The 20,361-nt window shown below is 24.2% G+C and overlaps 1 protein-coding gene across 1 annotated transcript in view; it reads left to right on the top strand.

The window, feature by feature from the left end:
* The window catches only part of Sema1a (semaphorin 1a), a 1,157,214-nt gene that overhangs the window by 243,026 nt on the left and 893,827 nt on the right, over positions 1-20,361 (top strand). The window contains 1 exon segment of the mRNA XM_075293762.1: positions 7,956-8,731. Coding sequence (XP_075149877.1) covers positions 8,401-8,731 — 331 coding nt within the window. The 5' untranslated portion in view covers positions 7,956-8,400.

Raw genomic sequence — 20,361 nt, 5'->3', positions numbered from 1 at the left:
CACGTTGGTTTTCTTGTTGCGAAGAACATTTTCCACATATCTGCCTACAGCCTCCCAGTGGCTATCATTCAGTAGCTGTTTACGGTCTATATTTCGGGGAGAAATAAAATTTTGCCAAAATTTTCTATAGAAATAAAATGTTGGCCAAATTTTCTATATAAATAAAATTTTGGCAAAATTTTCTATAGAAATAAAATTTTGAGAAAATATTTTATAGAAATAAAAATTTTGCCAAAGTTTTCTATAAAAATAAAATGTTGGTAAAATTTTCTATAGAAATAAAATGTTTCCAAAATGTTCTATAGAAATAAAAATTTGCCAAAATTTTATACAAAATAAAATTTTGCCAAAGCATTCTATTGCAATAAAATTTTGACAACATTTTCTATAGAAATAAAATCCTGCCAATATTATCTATAGAAATAAAATTTTGGCAAAATTTTCTATAGAAATAAAATTTTGCAAAATTATCTATAGAAGTAAAATTTTGTCAAAATTTTCTATAGAAATAAATTTTGACGAAATTTTCTATAGAAATAAGATTTTGGCAAAATTGTATATATAAATAAAAGTTTCTATAGAAACACAATTTTGACAACATTTTCTATAGAGATAATAATTTTTGCAAAATTTTCTATAGAAATAAGATTTTGGCAAAATTTTTTGTAGAAATAAAAACTTGTCAAAATTTTCTATAAGAAATAAAATTTTGCCAAAATTTTCTATAAGAAATAACATTTTGCCAAAATTTTCTATAGAAGTAAAATTTTGTCAAAATTTTCTATAGAAATAAAATTTTGCAAAAATTTTCTATAGAAATAAAATTTTGACAAAATTCTGTAAAGAAATAAAACTTTGAGAAAATTTTCTATAGATATACAATTTTGACAAAATTTTCTATAGAAGAAGTGTTTGTTTGATAGTTTGTTGCATTCTACAGATCTTAAGCCAGGATTGATCCCTGTGCGACACCTGCGGTGATTACCTTTCTTCTTAGCCCTTGTGCTGTCTTGAAATGGACGACGCTTTCCTCGCTTTGCCCCGGGCTCGAACTGTGGTTGAAATTCATAACCAATTTGTTTGAGCTTCTCTACAACCGATCTATGTGATAGCGGTTTTCAATAATTTTATCTCTTCGTATCTCTATCATTGTAGGGTATATACAATTCCCTCTTTGCCGTTTGCATATATATCCTTTAATACACTCGGCTACTTCGTCCTGTATCTAGTGTTGTCTGTGTGAGTGATGTTTGCAAGCCTCTTTTCAGTGAGATGTCAGAAAACTCATTAGCCATTTTAGCACAGTTTTTCCGCTTCGTTGGCCTTCCTTATTGCAAAAACATAAAAAAGGATGTTAGTCAAAAACGTTGGTCCTTTACCAATGTCCTCTGTCACTTTTCACCATCATAGATTTTTTCGCTGGCACTTTACTGTACTCTTCGTATATTTGTTCTTTTTAACTTTATTGCATACTCGCCTGCTTGATGCCACCATTGTTTGCTGTTTTAGGCTAAGGCCACTGAGTAAAAGGCTATTTACCTTTTACGTTTTATATAATAGGCCTCCTTTTATTCTATTATACGAGCTCCTCTATCTCGGATTCATTGTGTGAGATGTTAGGAAGAAAAATCTTTGCAAACAACTTGAGGCAATGCTTTGTATATGCAATGTAAAAAAAACTGTATCATATGTTTAAAAGTATATAGTTTACACAACAAATAATTTATATTACATTTAGTGGAAGAGCAATAGAATGTCCTGCAGCTGCACAAACGGTGAAGTATCTTTCGACAATGGAAGCAATTCTTCTGATGTAAAGTGGTGCAGTTTTTGACAAAATGTTCTACAGAAATAAAATTTTTACAAATTTTTCTATAGAAATAAAATTTTGACATATGTTTTTATAGAAATAAAATATTTTTATAGAAATAAAATATTTTTATAGAAATAAAATTTTGCAAAATAAGATTTTTTATTTGGTAGTTTTTTGCTAAAATTTCTCCAAATTTTGGTAGATTATATTTCTGGAAACAAAATTTTGGCAACATTTCTATAGAAATAAAATTTTGAAAAAATTTTCTATAGAAATAAAATTTTGAGAAAATTTTCTATAGAAATAAAATTTTGAAAAAAAATCTCTATAGAAATAAAATTTTGACAAAATTTTCTATAGAAATAAAATTTTGGTAAAATTTTCAATAGAAATATAATGTTGGCAAAATTTTCTTTAGAAATAAAACTTTGACAACATTTTCTATAGAAATAAAATTTCGACAAATATTTTCTATAGAAATAAAATTTTGACAAATGTTTTCTACACAAATAAATTTTCGACAAAATTTTCTATAGAAATAAAATTTTGACAAACTTTTCTATAAAAGCAAAATTTTGACAAAATTTTTTATAGAAAAAAATTTTGAAAAAAAAAATCATAGAAATAAAATTTTGCAAACGTAGAAAATAAAATTTTTCAAAAATCTTCTATAGAAATAAAATTTTGACAAAATTTTCTATAGAAATAAAATTTTGACAAAATTTTCTATAGAAATAAAATTTTGACAAAATTTTCTTTAGAAATAAAATTTTCTATAGAAATAAAATTTTGACAAAATTTTCTATAGAAATAAAATTTTGACAAAATTTTCTATAGAAATAAAATTTTGACAAAATTTTCTACAGAAATAAAATTTGGACATAATTTTCTCAGAAATAAAATTTTGACAACATTTTCTATAAAATAAAATTTTGACAAAATTTTCTATAGAAAATTTTCTACATAAATAAAATTTTGACAAACTTTTTTATAGAAATAAAATTTTGGCAAAATTTTCTATAGAAATAAAATATTGACAAAATTTTCTATAGAAATAAAATTTTGACAAAATTTTCTATAGAAATAAAATTTGGACAAAATTTTCTATAGAAATAAAATTTGGACAAAATTTTCTACAGAAATAAAATTTGGACATAATTTTCTCAGAAATAAAATTTCGACAACGTTTCCTATAGAAATAAAATTTTTACAAAATTTTCTATAAAAATAAAATTTTTACGAAATTTTCTATATAAATAAAATTTTGACAAAATTTTCTATAGAAATAAATTTTTGACAACATTTTCTATAAAATAAAATTTTTGACAAAATTTTCTATAAAAATAACATTTTTACGAAATTTTCTATAAAAATAAAATTTTGACAAAATTTTCTATAAAAATAAAATTTTCACACAATTTTCTATAGAAAATTTTCTACATAAATAAAATTTTGACAAAATTTTTTATAGAAATAAAATTTTGGCAAAATATTCTATAGAAAAAAAATTTAACAAAATTTTCTATAGAAATAGAATATTGACAAAATTTTCCACATAAATAAAATTTTGACAAAATTTTTTATAGAAATAAAATTTTGGCAAAATTTTCTATACAAATAAAATGTTGACAAAATTTTCTATAAAATAAACTTCTTGACAAAATCTTCTATAGAAATAAAATTTTGACAAAATTTTCTATAGAAATAGAATATTGACAAAATTTTCCACATAAATAAAATTTTGACAAAATTGTCTATAAAATAAAATTTTTCACAAAATTTTCTATAATTTAAATTTTTGACAAAATTGTCTATAAAAATACAATTTTTACGAAATTTTCTATAGAAATAAAATTTTTACGAAATATTCTATAGAAATAAAATTTTGACAAAATTTTCTATAGAAATAAAATTTTTACGAAATATTCTATAATTTTTACGAAATATTCTATAGAAATAAAATTTGGACAAAATTTTCTATACAAATAGAATATTGATAAAATTTTCTACATAAATAAAATTTTGACAAAATTGTCTATAAAATAAAATATTTGACAAAATTTTCTATAAAATAAAATTTTTGACAAAATAGTCTATAAAAATACAATTTTTACGAAATTTTCTATAGAAATAAAATTTTTACGAAATATTCTATAGAAATAAAATTTTGACAAAATTTTCTATAGAAATAAAATTTTTCAAATTAAGATTTTTTTGTTTGGTAACATAATTTTTACGAAATTTTCTATAGAAATAAAATTTGTGAGAAAATTTTCTATAAAAATAAAATTTTTACGAAATATTCTATAGAAATAAAATTTTAACAAAATTTTCTACATAAATAAAATTTTGAAAAATTTCCTGTAGAAATAAAATTTTGACAAAATTTTCTATAGAAATAAGATTTTGACAAAATTTTCTATAGAAATAAAATTTTGACAAAATTTTCTATAGAAATAAAATTTTGACAAAATTTTCTATAGTAATAAAATTTTGACAAAAATTTTCCATAGAAATAAAATTTTGACAAAAATTTCTATAGAAATAAAATTTTTCAAATTAATATTTTGTTGTTTGGTAAAATTTTCTCCAAATTTTGGTAGATTATTTTTGGCTCGAGTGGCAACCGTGAACCCCATTTTCTTCTTGATTACAAGTTTCATTAAAACTCTGCCTTTGCATTCGATCGATTCGAGTAAGTTCAACCGACAATCCAAACTAAATTATATTTCCCCATTGGTATATGGGCAAATATTTATATATGTTTTTTTCTAGGGTATTGGCTTGACAAGAACCCATCACAATGAACTGAATAGTCTAAGTGAGCCTGAAACTTAATCGGGCTGCCACTTTAACCCAACTTTAACCATGACAAAATCTAACCTAAAAACTGTTTCAAAAACTCTTACCAAACACTTTACACTTCTATCGTTAATTAAAAATCTCTAGTGTGAACCTTTCTTCTAATGGATGCAGGCATAAGCTGTGTAAACAACTTAATCTGCAAGTTGGTTGTCTCATCAAACCAACCCAACCTGAAGAAGAAGAAGAAGAAGGAATCATTAGGAGTTCTAGCTAATCGCTATATGCATCGTACCAAGGGTTATAACCCCAATGGCACAAAAAGTTTCGTATTTCGTATTTTTCTTGCTGTTTATCTAAGAGGAATACACCTTTTTTGAAACGTGTTTATGTTGTTAATTTCACACTCAAAGTTTGCAGCTTTGATTTTTTTCTTCTTGGATGAGTGTTATCTCCTACATGTCATGACAGGAGCAACAGCATCAGTACGTTTTATGCATTTTAACATCTTTGAAAAAGAAAAAACAAAAAAAACACAAAGAATGTTGTGCGCAATTATGAAAAATCATAGATATATGTTAGTAGTTTTTGGAAATGCAAATAAGGCATCAGGGACCTAATAACATCATCATTTAATCATAAAACTTTTGAGTCACCATGTATAGTATAGTTTGGAGAAAGATAAATATACGGAAAATTGTGCTATTGAAAATCTGCAACCGCTGATGGATCTTGGAATTCCGTTGTTGTTTTATTTCTGTAGAAAATGTTGTAAAAATTTTATTTCTAAAGAAATTTTTTATAAAAATTTTATTTCTATAGAAAATTTTGTCAAAATTTTATTTCTATAGAAATTTTTTCAAAATTTTATTTCTGTATAATATTTTGCTAAAACTTTATTGCTATAGAAAATTTTGTCAAAATTTTATTTCTATAAAAAATTTTGTCAAAATTTTATTTCTATAGAAAATTTTGTCAACATTTTATTTCTATAGAAAATTTTGTCAAAATTTTATTTCTATAGAAAATTTTGTCAAAGTTTTATTTCTATAGAAAATTTTGTCACAATTTTATTTCTATGGAATATTTTGTCAAAATTTTATTCCTATAGACAATTTTGTGAAAAATTTATTTATATAGAAAATTTTGTTAAAATGTTATTTCTAAAGAAAAGTTTGTTAAAATGTTATTTCTAAAGAATTTTTTTTCAAAATTTTGTTTCTATTGAATTTTTTTTTTTCAAAAGTTTATTTCTATAAAAAAATTTGTAAATGGTTTATTTCTATAGAAAATTTTGTCAAAATTTTCTTTCTATAGAAAATTTTGTCAAAATTTTATTTCTATAGAAAATTTTGTCAAAATTTTATTTCTATAGAAAATTTTGTCAAAATTTTATTTCTATAGAAAATTTTGTCAAAATTTTATTTGTATAGAAAATTTTGTCAAAATTTTATTTCTATAGAAAATTTTGTCAAAAGTTAATTTCTATAGAAATTTTCGCAAATTTTGGCAATTTTTGTTCTATATTTTATTTCTATAGAAAATTTTGTCAACATTTTATTTCTACAAAATTTTGTTAAAATTTTATTCCTATAGAAAATTGTGTAATAATTTTATTTCTATATAATATTTTGCTAAAAATTTATTTCTGTAGAAATTTTGTCACCATTTATTTCTATAGAAAATTTTGTCAAAATTGTATTTCTATAGAAAATTTTGTCAAAATTTTATTTCTATAGAAATTTTTTTTCAAAATTTTATTTCTATAGACAATTTTGTCAAAATTTTATTTCTATAGACAATTTTGTCAAAATTTTATTTCTATTAAAAATTTTGTCAAAATTTTATTTCTATAGAAAATTTTGTCAAAATTTTATTTCTATAGAAAATTTTGTCAAAATTTTATTTCTATAGAAAATTTTGTCAAAATTTTATTTCTATAGAAAATTTTGTCAAAATTTTATTTCTATGGAAAATTTTGTCAAAATTTTATTTCTATTAAAAATTTTGTCAAAATTTTATTTCTATAGAAAATTTTGTCAAAAGTTAATTTCTATAGAAATTTTCGCAAATTTTGTCAATTTTTGTTCTATACTTTATTTCTATAGAAAAGTTTGTTAACATTTTATTTCTATAGAAAATTTTGTCAACATTTTATTTCTATAAAATTTTGTCAAAATTTTATTCCTATAGAAAATTTTGTAATAATTATATTCCTATATAATATTTTGCTAAAACTTTATTTCTATAGAAAATTTTGTCAAAATTTTATTTCTATAGAAAATTTTGTCAAAATTTTATTTCTATAGAAAATTTTGTCAAAGTTTTATTTCTATAGAAAATTTTGTCAAAATTTTATTTCTATAGAAAATATTGTCAAAATTTTATTTCTATAGAAAATTTTGTCAAAATTTTATTTCTATAGAAAATTTGGCAAAATTTTATTTCTATAGAAAATTTTGTCAAAATTTTATTTCTATAGAAAATTTTGTCAAAATTTTATTTCTATAGAAAATTTTGTCAAAATTTTATTTCTATAGAAAATTTTGTCAAAATTTTATTTCTATAGAAAATTTTGTCAAAATGTTATTTTTATAGAAAATTTTGTCAAATTTTATTTCTATAGAAAATTTTGTCAAAATTTTATTTATTTTATTTTTTGTTTCTTTAGAAATTTTTTCAAAATGCTATTCTATAGAAAATTTTGTCAAAGTTTTATTTCTATAGAAAATTTTGTTAAAATTTTATTTCCATAGAAAATTTTGTCAAAATTTTATTTCTATAGAAACTTTTGTCAAAATTTTATTTCTATAGAAAATTTTGTCAAAATTTTATGTCTATAGAAAATTTTGTCAAAATTTTATTTCTATAGAAAATTTTGTCAAAATTTAATTTCTATAGAGAATTTTGTCAAAATTTAATTTCTATAGAAAATTTTGTCAAAAGTTAATTACTATAGATAATTTCGCAAATTTTGTCAATTTTTTTTCTATAGAAAATTTTTTCGAAAGTTAATTTCTATAAAAAATTTCGTCAATTTTTTTTTTTATATAGAAAATTTTGTCAATTTTTATTTTTTATAGAAAATTTTGTCAAAATTTTATTTCTATAGAAAATGTTGTCACAATTTTATTTCTATATACAATTTATGAAATACCTGCTTCTTGATGCCATTTTTGTGATATTTTACTTGCATCTTATAACCATTTATCAACGGTAGTACGTATTTTTTCGAAGTCATCTCTAAGTGTACATTAGACTAGTGCTAATAATAGTAGTTTTTTCTAAAAGTTTTTTGTGTTATTTTATTAAAACTAATTTTGTTCTTTTTTCATTACAGATTTCTGCTAAATGGCTCTACCAAAAGTGAGAAAGGCAGCAATAATTTACAACATGGAGTTTCTCTAATAAAACAATAATTTTCCGGTTAACAATACAAAATAACGATCCTGTAATAACCCGCAACAATATTTTTTTGGTAATTTTTAAAATCTACTAAATCTTAATTTTGGTTTCCATCACATCACAAAGCAAAAAAGGGTCAACCAAAAACTAAACAGAGGAGAAGTTGGAATAAACCAAAAATAAAAATCAAAAAAATCCCATAACTCACATAAATACGTAAAGAATAACGTGACATCCGCGCTTAAATTTAATTTACTTTTGACCATTCCATATTGGTCGTGGCCTCAAATAACTAAACGAAAAATAATAAAAAAAAACAAATAATAATTTCTAAAAGACCGACTAAAATAAAGAATTAAAAATAAAATCGCAAAACCACAATGCTAAATTTTTCACGTCTAAAAATGGAAATCAAACCATTGACCGGAATAAAACCATCAGCTACACAGGTCTTTGGTGCAGCGACAAAACCTAGCAATTGCGAATCGCTTGCAACGCACAATCCTCGTCATCGTCATCATGGTCAACATCGCCAAAATAGTAGCAATCGCAATCACAGTTGCTGTCACAATCGTTTGCAGTCCACCATGACGATCTCTACAAATTGCGGTGGTATGCTGCTGCATGTCTTCCTTATATTGACACTGTTCGTGATTGGAAATTTAAGTGCCTGGCAGGAGAATATAAGACCCAAACTATATGTGGAATTAGGTAAGTAAATGATTTAAAGAAATTCATTATATTAGCGGATGGAAGTTAAAAAATGAGTATATGTTAATGGACAAAGGAAGGAAAAATTGGGGGAAAAAATATTATTTCCCAGAAGGTATACAACGATAAAATGATGTAATATATTCTGCAGAACCATGATACAATTTAAACTTTTAGTTTATTATATGGGATCAAAGGATTAAGGTCCGTAGTTAATTAATTTTAGTTTTGCTTTTTATTTAAATTTTGGTATTTTAAAATTTATAAAAAAATTTAAATTTAATTTAATTAATCTTCACTTTATGTTCACGTTTGTTTAAATTGGGTTTTTAATTTTAATATTATTTTCAAATTTAGTTTTAATATTTATTTTTATTATTGTTGTTTTGATTTAAGCTTATTTTAGTTTTATTTATTAGAATTTATTTTATTTATTTATTAGAAATTTCTTCTTTGTTATAATAATAAATTAAAGTTTTTTTTTCAAGTTGAGAAATCTCAAATAATTAAATTTTTTAGACTTATTGAAATTATACAAATGTTTAATACTGTGAAATTTATGAAATGTAATTTCCAAAATCTAATGAAGACCCCCCTGAAGCCATTCAATATGGCAATCGCGAAATATTGGCAAAAATAAATAAAATATTCAAAAGAACTAGAGCTTAGAAAAAAAATTAATTTATTTTATATATAATTCTAATTTTAGCTTTTATTTATTTTAATTTTAACAATTTTCAATTTAATATTATTTTAATTTATATTTAATTGGTAGCTTACTATATATTATTATTATACCCTCCACCATAGGAAGGGGGGTATATTAACTTAGTCATTCCGTTTGTAACACAACGAAATATTGCTCTAAGACCCCATAAAGTATATATATTCTGGGTCGTGGTAAAATTCTGAGTCGATCTAAGCATGTCGGACCGTCCGTCCGTCTGTTGAAATCACGCTAACTTCCGAACGAAACAAGCTATCGACTTGAAACTTGGCACAAGTATTGATGTAGGTCGGATGGTATTGCATATGGGCCATATCGTTCCACTTTTACGTATAGCCCCCATATAAACCGGCGCTCAGATTTGGCTTGCGGAGCCTCTTGGAGGAGAAAAATTCATCCGATCCGGTTAAAATTTGGTACATAGTGTTAGTATATGGTCTCTAACAACCATGCAAAAATTGGTCCTCATCGGTCCATAATTATATATAGCCCCCATATAAATCGATCCCCAGGTGTGGCTTGCGGAGCCTCAAAGAGAAGCAAATTTCATCCGATCTTGCTGAAATTTGGTAACTGGTGTTAGTATATGGTCTCTAATAAGCATGTAAAAATTGGTCCACATCGGTTCATAATTATATATAGCCCCCATATAAACCGATCCCCCGATTTGGTTTGCGGAGCCTCTTGGAGGAGCAAAATTTATCCGATCCGGTTTAAAATTGGTACATGGTGTTAGTATATGGTCTCTAATAACCATGTAAAAATTGGTCCTTATCGGTCCATAATTATATATAGCCCCCATATAAACCGATCCCCAGATTTGGCTTGTGGAGCCTCTAAGAGAAGCAAATTTCATCCGATTCGGCTGAAATTTGGTACATGGTGTTAGTATATGGTCTCTAATAACCATGCAAAAATTGGTTCACGTCGGTCCATAATTATATATAGCCCCCATATAAACCGATCCCCAGATTTGACCTCCACAGTCCCTGTGAAGATCAAAATTCACCCGATCCGGTTGAAATTTGGTATGTGGTGTTAGTGTATGGTCTCTAACATCCATGCAAAAATTGATCCATACCGGTCTTAATTATATATAACCCCCATTTAAACCGATCCCCAGATTTGACCTCCGGAGCTCTGGAAGGAGCAAAATTCATCCGATCCGATTAAAATTTGGTACATGGTGTTAGTATATGGTCTCTAACAACCATGCAAAAATTGGTCCACGTCGGTCCATAATTATATATAGCCCCCATATAAACCGATCCCCAGATTTGACCTCCACAGTTCCTGTGAAGATCAAAATTCACCCGATCCGGTTGAAATTTGGTATGTGGTGTTAGTGTATGGTCTCTAACATCCATGCAAAAATTTATCCATACCGGTCTTAATTATATAACCCCCATTTTAACCGATCCCCAGATTTGACCTCCGGAGCACTTGAAGGAGCAAAATTCATCCGATCCAGTTGAAATTTGGTACGTGGTGAAATTTGTTACATTGCGCTAGTATATGGCCGCTAAAAACCATGCCAAAATTGGTCCATGTCGGCCTATAGTTTTATATAGCCGATCCCCAAAAATAATCTACCACCATTTTATTGCTATAGAAAATTTTCTCAAAATTTTATTACAATAGAAAATTTTGTTAAAATTTTATTTCTATAGAAAATTTTGTCAAAATTGTATTTCTATAAAAAATTTTGTCAAAATTTTATTTCTATAGAAAATTTTGTCAAAATTTTATTTCTATAGAAAATTTTGTCAAAATTTTATTTCTATAGAAAATTTTGTCAAAATTTTATTTCTATAGAAAATTTTGTCAAAATTTTATTTCTATAGAAAATTTTGTCAAACTGAATTATATGCGTATTCAATCGGCCTTTTTTTTGTTTAATATATACCCCGTATGGACTAACTTACAATTGAGAAGACGGTGTTAAGAAGTTTTAAGATACCTTGCCATCGGCAAGTGTTACCGCAACCCAAGTAATTCGCTTGTAGATGACAGTCTTTACACGCAAAGAAAAAAAACGTTTGGAGAACGTGTACCGACAACGTTTTTCTTTTGTTAGAGTTTTTTGAATTGCTTCGAAAAATTTAAACTTTTATCACCAAAAAAATTCGTTTGTTACAAAATTTTTATTTTTTCAATAAAAAGAGTTATTTTTGAAACAACAACAAAGTCCATTTCGTTTATATGAAACACTGTTCTTTTCTGACTTTAGGTCTTTAATAAGACACATTTTACAGTTCAAAATTTAATATAGTACAATGTAATGTTGAACATTTTTTCTGAATCTTCCGAACATATGTGGAATATATGTAAAAAAAAAAAAAAAAAAAACTTTGGTCGAAGCAGGGATCGAACCCACGACCCTTGGCATGCAAGTCGGACGGTGCCAAACTAAATGTTTGTTTCTGTTAAATAAACTATGTTTATTCGGTTCGTGGGCGCCGCAAGCTATGCTATATAAATATTAGTTATATGGATATTTATCTATTGATGACCACAACAGGTACATAGCTCAGTGGTTAGTGTGTTGGCTTACAAAGTGCATGGTCCGCGGTTCGATTCTCCGTCCAGGCGAAAGGTAAAAAAAATTTTAAATTTATAAAATTGTATAATTTCTTCTACATTGTTGGTATTACAGGAAAAGGTGTTAAGAACTAAAAAACCTCGTGGATGTGAGAAAGATGTGAGGGAAAATGCAATTAGCAAGAAAACAATGTTTTTTTGTGAGTTAGTCTTTATGAAATTGTTTTTACATCCTGGAAAAGAATAAACGTTTATCACAAAAAGTATATACTTTTCTTCCAAATACACTTCCTTACAGCGAAAAGCAAATGAGAAACGAACTTTGTTTGTCTAAAATTTCGTTTGGGAGGAAAGAATTATTTTTTTGCGTGTAGTACAAGTTTCTAAGCAATCCATTGTGGAGAGTACATAAGATTCGGCCTGGCCGAACTTACGGCCATATATAAAGGGTGATTTGTTAAGAGCTTGATAACTTTTTTTTTTAAAAAAAACGCATAAAATTTGCAAAATCTCATCGGTTCTTTATTTGAAACGTTAGATTGGTCCATGACATTTACTTTTTGAAGATAATTTCATTTAAATGTTGACCGCGGCTGCGTCTTAGGTGGTCCATTCGGAAAGTCCAATTTTGGGCAACTTTTTCGAGCATTTCGGCCGGAATAGCCCGAATTTCTTCGGAAATGTTGTCTTCCAAAGCTGGAATAGTTGCTGGCTTATTTCTGTAGACTTTAGACTTGACGTAGCCCCACAAAAAATAGTCTAAAGGCGTCAAATCGCATGATCTTGGTGGCCAACTTACCGGTCCATTTCTTGAGATGAATTGTTCTCCGAAGTTTTCCCTCAAAATGGCCATAGAATCGCGAGCTGTGTGGCATGTAGCGCCATCTTGTTGAAACCACATGTCAACCAAGTTCAGTTCTTCCATTTTTGGCAACAAAAAGTTTGTTAGCATCGAACGATAGCGATCGCCATTCACCGTAACGTTGCGTCCAACAGCATCTTTGAAAAAATACGGTCCAATGATTCCACCAGCGTACAAACCACACCAAACAGTGCATTTTTCGGGATGCATGGGCAGTTCTTGAACGGCTTCTGGTTGCTCTTCACTCCAAATGCGGCAATTTTGCTTATTTACGTAGCCATTCAACCAGAAATGAGCCTCATCGCTGAACAACGTAAAGCGCGAAACACATTTCGAACGTAACACTGATTTTGGTAATAAAATTCAATGATTTGCAAACGTTGCTCGTTAGTAAGTCTATTCATGATGAAATGTCAAAGCATACTGAGCATCTTTCTCTTTGACACCATGTCTGAAATCCCACGTGATCTGTCAAATACTAATGCATGAAAATCCTAACCTCAAAAGAATCACCCTTTACTTGTTAATTTTAATATTATTTTTAATCTTAAGTTTTTTCTTAATTTTAATTAAAGATGTAAGGGAAAATAAATCCGTATATGAAAATCCGTTTACGCGCCACCTGTATGTGAAAAAATGAGTTATATACGAATACAATTTTTTTGCGATATAATCGTCCATAGAAATTGGCCAAACGGGAAGAGATAGAAAAGCCAAATTTTAACCAAAGATAAACCTTTTGCCGCAAATCTTCCGAATCGCAGTAATGTTGCACATACGAAACAGAGAGAAAATTGACCACTTTGGCCAAATGGATATAGATGGGGTTCCAGATTTATATGTGAAATATAGATCTTTTAGTGCTCTATACGATGGCAAAAACGGATACAGCGAAATGCGTTTGGGAGTCTCAATATGTGGCTTGGAAAAAAGTGGAGGCACTGCTCCTGGAGAGAAAAGTGACCACTGTGGCCAAATGGAAAAAAATGGGGTTCCAGATTTATATGTGAAAAATAGATCTTTTAGTGCTCTTTCCGATGGTAAAAACGGATACAGCGAAATGTGTTTGGGAGTATGTGAAAATTTCAAGTGAATCGGTTCAGCCGTTTCCGAGCTTACCCGGAACGTACAAACGAACAAACAAATAAACAAACATATTTTTAATTTTATATATATAGATTTAAATTAAATTTTAGCTTTGTCTTTCAACAGTACATTTAATTATAATTTCAATAATAGTTTAATATATTTCAATTTAATGTTAATTTAACATATTTAAGATACTTTTTGTACTTAGATAAATCGATGAAAAATTTATTCTCATAATAGAACTATTAATAGAAATTTTTATTGCAAGTTATTTATTTATTTATTATTTTTGGAACGCCAATACAAAAAAAATGTATCTGTAATCACAGATCAATGTCTTATCCACTTGTATTCACAATTACATATAAGGACCTTAATGACCTGTCACATTCCAACCATTCCATGTATTCGTCACTGAATGTATGTCACTCTGTTTATTTATTGCTTCAATTTTACGCTGGGACGTGTACGGGAATTTAAGTTGACATAAGGCACATACATAAAATTTCACCAATAAAAAAAATCAATAATAATTTCTTTGGAAATGAAATTAATTTATTCCAAAAAATTAATGGTTATTTCCTGTGTGTCTGTGTGTGTGTTTTATAGTCATGTCTTCTTCCGTTTTTCAGTATTTGAATTTTTACCAACGATGGCCATATGCTGGTGGCGGTGTTGTTGTTATTATAATATTGTTGTTTTTGTTGTTGTCACTGCTGGTGCATGTGAAATGACCTTCTCATAAATAACTGTCAAAATGACAAGCGCTACATGCATCAGTTAAACATGCCTTCTTCAGCATAAAATATGTTCATCTACAACAGCTTTTTCCTCCCTCATTTTCTTAGTCCTTGTGGCAGCGTTTTTTTTTCGGTCAATTAAATAAAAACCGAAAAACGATATGCATGTGGTGTAGCCAAGAAGATATTGAAGAAGGGTGATGTAGAATGAAAAAAATGTATAATAAAGAAAAAATATATTTATTATGTTTTATATTCAATTATATTTATTATTTATTTATATATTTCTTGTTTATATAAATTATCGAAGAATTTTTTATGTACGTTTAATCCTTTTGCTTTTTGAATAAATAAAAAATTAAATTAAATACTTTCCTTAAAACAATATTGTTTTCAGTATGCTATTCCCAACATCTTTAGCATGTTATATGTAGGGCATGGTTATATGAAGGAGTAAAATAAATCGACCTTAAAAAATAATTAATTAACAGTTACATCCTGAGACCTGTCAGAATGGGCCCATATAGCATAGCTGTATAATAGCAATTACCATGTTGCATGCCATATGAAATACAAGATATCATACAATAAGACATTCGTTTCTGCCATCTCCCTAGCCATAAAAAATGTACGGATCATTTTTGGTATTTTTAATAGAAATTAAATTAGAATTTTTAATATAAATTAAATTAAATTCAATTAAATTCAATTCAATTCAATTCAATTCAATTCAATTCAATTCAATTCAATTCAATTCAATTCAATTCAATTCAATTCAATTCAATTCAATTCAATTCAATTCAATTCAATTCAATTCAATTCAATTCAATTCAATTCAATTCAATTCAATTCAATTCAATTCAATTCAATTCAATTCAATTCAATTCAATTAAATTAAATTAAATTAAATTAAATTAAATTAAATTAAATTAAATTAAATTAAATTAAATTAAATTAAATTAAATTAAATTAAATTAAATTAAATTAAATTAAATTAAATTAAATTAAATTAAATTAAATTAAATTAAATTAAATTAAATTAAATTAAATTAAATTAAATTAAATTAAATTAAATTAAATTAAATTAAATTAAATTAAATTAAATTAAATTAAATTAAATTAAATTAAATTAAATTAAATTAAATTAAATTAAATTAAATTAAATTAAATTAAATTAAATTAAATTAAATTAAATTAAATTAAATTAAATTAAATTAAATTAAATTAAATTAAATTAAATTAAATTAAATTAAATTAAATTAAATTAAATTAAATTAAATTAAATTAAATTAAATTAAATTAAATTAAATTAAATTAAATTAAATTAAATTAAATTAAATTAAATTAAATTAAATTAAATTAAATTAAATTAAATTAAATTAAATTAAATTAAATTAAATTAAATTAAATTAAATTAAATTAAATTAAATTAAATTAAATTAAATTAAATTAAATTAAATTAAATTAAATTAAATTAAATTAAATTAAATTAAATTAAATTAAATTAAATTAAATTAAATTAAATTAAATTAAATTAAATTAAATTAAATTAAATTAAATTAAATTAAATTAAATTAAATTAAATTAAATTAAATTAAATTAAATTAAATTAAATTAAATTAAATTAAATTAAATTAAATTAAATTAAATTAAATTAAATTAAATTAAATTAAATTAAATTAAATTAAATTAAATTAAATTAAATTAAATTAAATTAAATTAAATTAAATTAAATTAAATTAAATTAAATTAAATTAAATTAAATTAAATTAAATTAAATTAAATTAAATTAAATTAAATTAAATTAAATTAAATTAAATTAAATTAAATTAAATTAAATTAAATTAAATTAAATTAAATTAAATTAAATTAAATTAAATTAAATTAAATTAAATTAAATTAAATTAAATTAAATTAAATTAAATTAAATTAAATTAAATTAAATTAAATTAAATTAAATTAAATTAAATTAAATTAAATTAAATTAAATTAAATTAAATTAAATTAAATTAAATTAAATTAAATTAAATTAAATTAAATTAAATTAAATTAAATTAAATTAAATTAAATTAAATTAAATTAAATTAAATTAAATTAAATTAAATTAAATTAAATTAAATTAAATTAAATTAAATTAAATTAAATTAAATTAAATTAAATTAAATTAAATTAAATTAAATTAAATTAAATTAAATTAAATTAAATTAAATTAAATTAAATTAAATTAAATTAAATTAAATTAAATTAAATTAAATTAAATTAAATTAAATTAAATTAAATTAAATTAAATTAAATTAAATTAAATTAAATTAAATTAAATTAAATTAAATTAAATTAAATTAAATTAAATTAAATTAAATTAAATTAAATTAAATTAAATTAAATTAAATTAAATTAAATTAAATTAAATTAAATTAAATTAAATTAAATTAAAATAAATTCAACTCAATTCAATTAAATCATATTGAAATATAGAAATTCAAATAAATTAGAAGCTCATAAATAAATATAGTTTTTTTATCATCAACATTTATAGTGGCATTACTCATAGTCATATAAAAAAATGCGTGCAACATGTAGTATGCCTTATGTGATGCATGGAATATATGCAACCTCTATGTCACTTACAACATCGTAAAATATCACCCATATTTGTAATTTTACACTAACATGGAAGTTGGAAAATCCGGATGGTTGGTTGGCCTGAAATTGTTCTCTACTACATACTTGGTGCATCATACAGCCTTGCCATAAATTCCCTTTGCTATTGCTCCTTTGGCGTTAGCTACTATAACTGGAACTGCAATTCGTTGTCGCATGGCAGCAACATTGAAAGACATTTTTATGGGTTTACAATTTTTATTGTGCTAAAATGCCATAAAAAATGTCTTGTTAAAAAATTTTAAGAGATTTTGTTTCAAATATCGCGCGAACAATACGCATTTCTTTCTTATGGCGGAATGACTTTTTTCGAATTCCGATTCCCCGAGGACGAAGAAAATAATTCCATAGTAAAAGTATCTTTATTTGTGTCAAAGAGTATTTTGTGATTGTAAACAATCGTTGTGTCTTGTTTTTTTATTAATGTGAAAAGTTTTCAATGCAAAATACAATTGTAGAGTTTGTAACAATTTTACATGTCATGTGATTATATTTTTCGCTAGCATATATAGACAATTGTTCAATCGATGAACACAAAACTCAATTACGTAATGGTTTATTTATCGAAGAGAAAAGTTTAGATGTTTTTCATATTTTCGAAAAAGTTGTCGTTTAGGTCGTAAGTTTAAATGTATATTGCTTGAAAGAAATGAAGATTCATATTTATTGACATGAAAGTTTGATTTTATGTATTTGTTATTTATGTAATAATTGAAATTGTTTTCAACAAATTTTTAATTGAAAATAAATAAACAAAATTTTAGTTGAATTGCTGGCATACTAGAGCGATGTTTATACTGTTTTAGTATTTCGCTCACCTTCTCTGAAAATAAAATAAAAATAAATAAAAGTTTTTCCAATTGTCAAAAAATTCTTAGAATTAAAATTTTGACAAAATTTTCTGTAGAAATAAAATTTTGACTAAATGTTCTATAGAAAAAAATTGCAAACATTTTCTATAGAAATAAAATTTTGCAAAAATTTTCTATAGAAATAAAATTTTTACAACATTTTCTATAGAAATAAAATTTTGACTAAATGTTCTATAGAAATAAAATTTTGCAAACATTTTTATAGAAATAAAAATTTGACAAAATTTTCAATAGAAGTAAAATTTTCTAAAGAGATATATATTTCACAAAATTGTTTATAGAAATAAAATTTTGGCAAAGTTTTCTATAAACATAAAATGTTTACAAAATTTTCTATAGAAATAAAATTTTGATAAATTTTTTTAGAATTAAAATTTTGACAAAATTTTCTATAGAAATAAAACTTTGACAAAGTTTTCTATAGAAATAAAATTTTGACAAAATTCTCCATAGAAATAAAATGTTGGTAAAATGATCTATAGAAATAAAAATAAAAAAAGAAGCTCTATAGAAATAAAAATTTGACAAAATTCTCATAGAAATAAATTTTGCCCAAAATTTATTTGGGCAAAATTTTCTATAGAAATAAAATTTTGACAAAATTTATTAAAGAAGTAAAATTTTTACAAAATTTTCTATGGAAATAACATTTTGACAATTTTTTTTAGAATAAAAATTTTGACAAAATTTTCTATAGAAATATAACTTTGACTAAATGTTCTATAGAAATATAATTTTGCAAAAATTTTCTATAGAAATAAAATTTTGACAAAGTTTTCTATAGAATTAAAATATTGACAAAGTTTTCTATAGAAATAGACAAACTTTTCTATAGAAATAAATATTTGACAAACTTTTCTATAGAAGTAAAATTTTGTTTAGAAATAAAATTTTGACAAAATATTCTATAAAAATAAAATTTGGAAAAGTTTTTTAGAATTAAAACATTGACAAAGTTTTCTATAGAAATACAATTTTGACAAAATTTTCTGTAGAAATAAAATGTTGACAAAGTTTACTAAAGAAATAAAATTTTGACAAAATTCTCCATAGATATAACATTTTGGTAAAATTTTCTATAGAAATAAAAAAAGAAGTTTTATAGAAATAAAAATTTAACAAAATACTCATAGAAATACATTTTTGGACAACATTTTCTATAGAAATAAAATTTTGACAAAATTTTCTGTAGAAATAAAATTTGGACAAAATTCTCCATAGAAATGAAATGTTTGTAAAATTTTCTATAGAAATAAAAATAAAAAAAAGAAGTTCTATAGAAATAAAAATTTGACAAAATTCTCATAGAAATAAATTTTGAACAAAATTCTCATAGAAATAAATTTTGGGCAAAATTTTCTATAGAAATAAAATTTTGACAAAATTTTCTATTGAAATAAGGGAGCCACCTTGGTGCAATGGTTAGTATGCCCGCCTTGCATACACAAGGTCGTGGGTTCGATTCCTGCTACGACCGAACACCAAAAAGTTTTTCAGCGGTGGATTATCCCACCTCAGTAATGCTGGTGACATTTCTGAGGGTTTCAAAGCTTCTCTAAGTGGTTTCACTGCAATGTGGAACGCCGTTCGGACTCGGCTATAAAAAGGAGGTCCCTTGTCATTGAGCTTAACATGGAATGGGGCAGCACTCAGTGATAAGAGAGAAGTTCACCAATGTGGTATCACAATGGACTGAATAGTCTAAGTGAGCCTGATACATCGGGCTGCCACCTAACCTAACCTAACCTAACCTAACCTTCTATTGAAATAAAATGTCAAAATTTTCTATAGAAGTAAAATTTTTACAAAATTTTCTATGGAAATAAAATTTTGAAAAATTTTTTTTTTAGAATAAAAATTTTGAAAAAATTTTGTATAGAAATATAACTTTGACTAAATGTTCTATAGAAATAAAGGTTTGCAAAAATTTTCTAGGGAAATAAAATTTTGATAAAATTTTCAATAGAAATAAAATTTTCTGTAGAAATAAATATTTGATAAAATTGTCTATAGAAATAAAATTTTACAAAGTTTTCTATTAACATAAAATTGTTACAAAATTTTCTATAGAAATAAAATTTTGACAAATTTTTTTAGAATTAAAATTTTGGCAAAATTTTCTATAGAAATAAAACTTT

The sequence above is a fragment of the Haematobia irritans genome, chromosome 2, assembly GCF_050003625.1.
Source record: "Haematobia irritans isolate KBUSLIRL chromosome 2, ASM5000362v1, whole genome shotgun sequence".
Lineage (NCBI taxonomy): Eukaryota > Metazoa > Arthropoda > Insecta > Diptera > Muscidae > Haematobia > Haematobia irritans.
The sequence above is the reverse complement of the archived record's forward strand: the minus strand, read 5'-3'. Positions and strand labels throughout refer to the sequence as shown.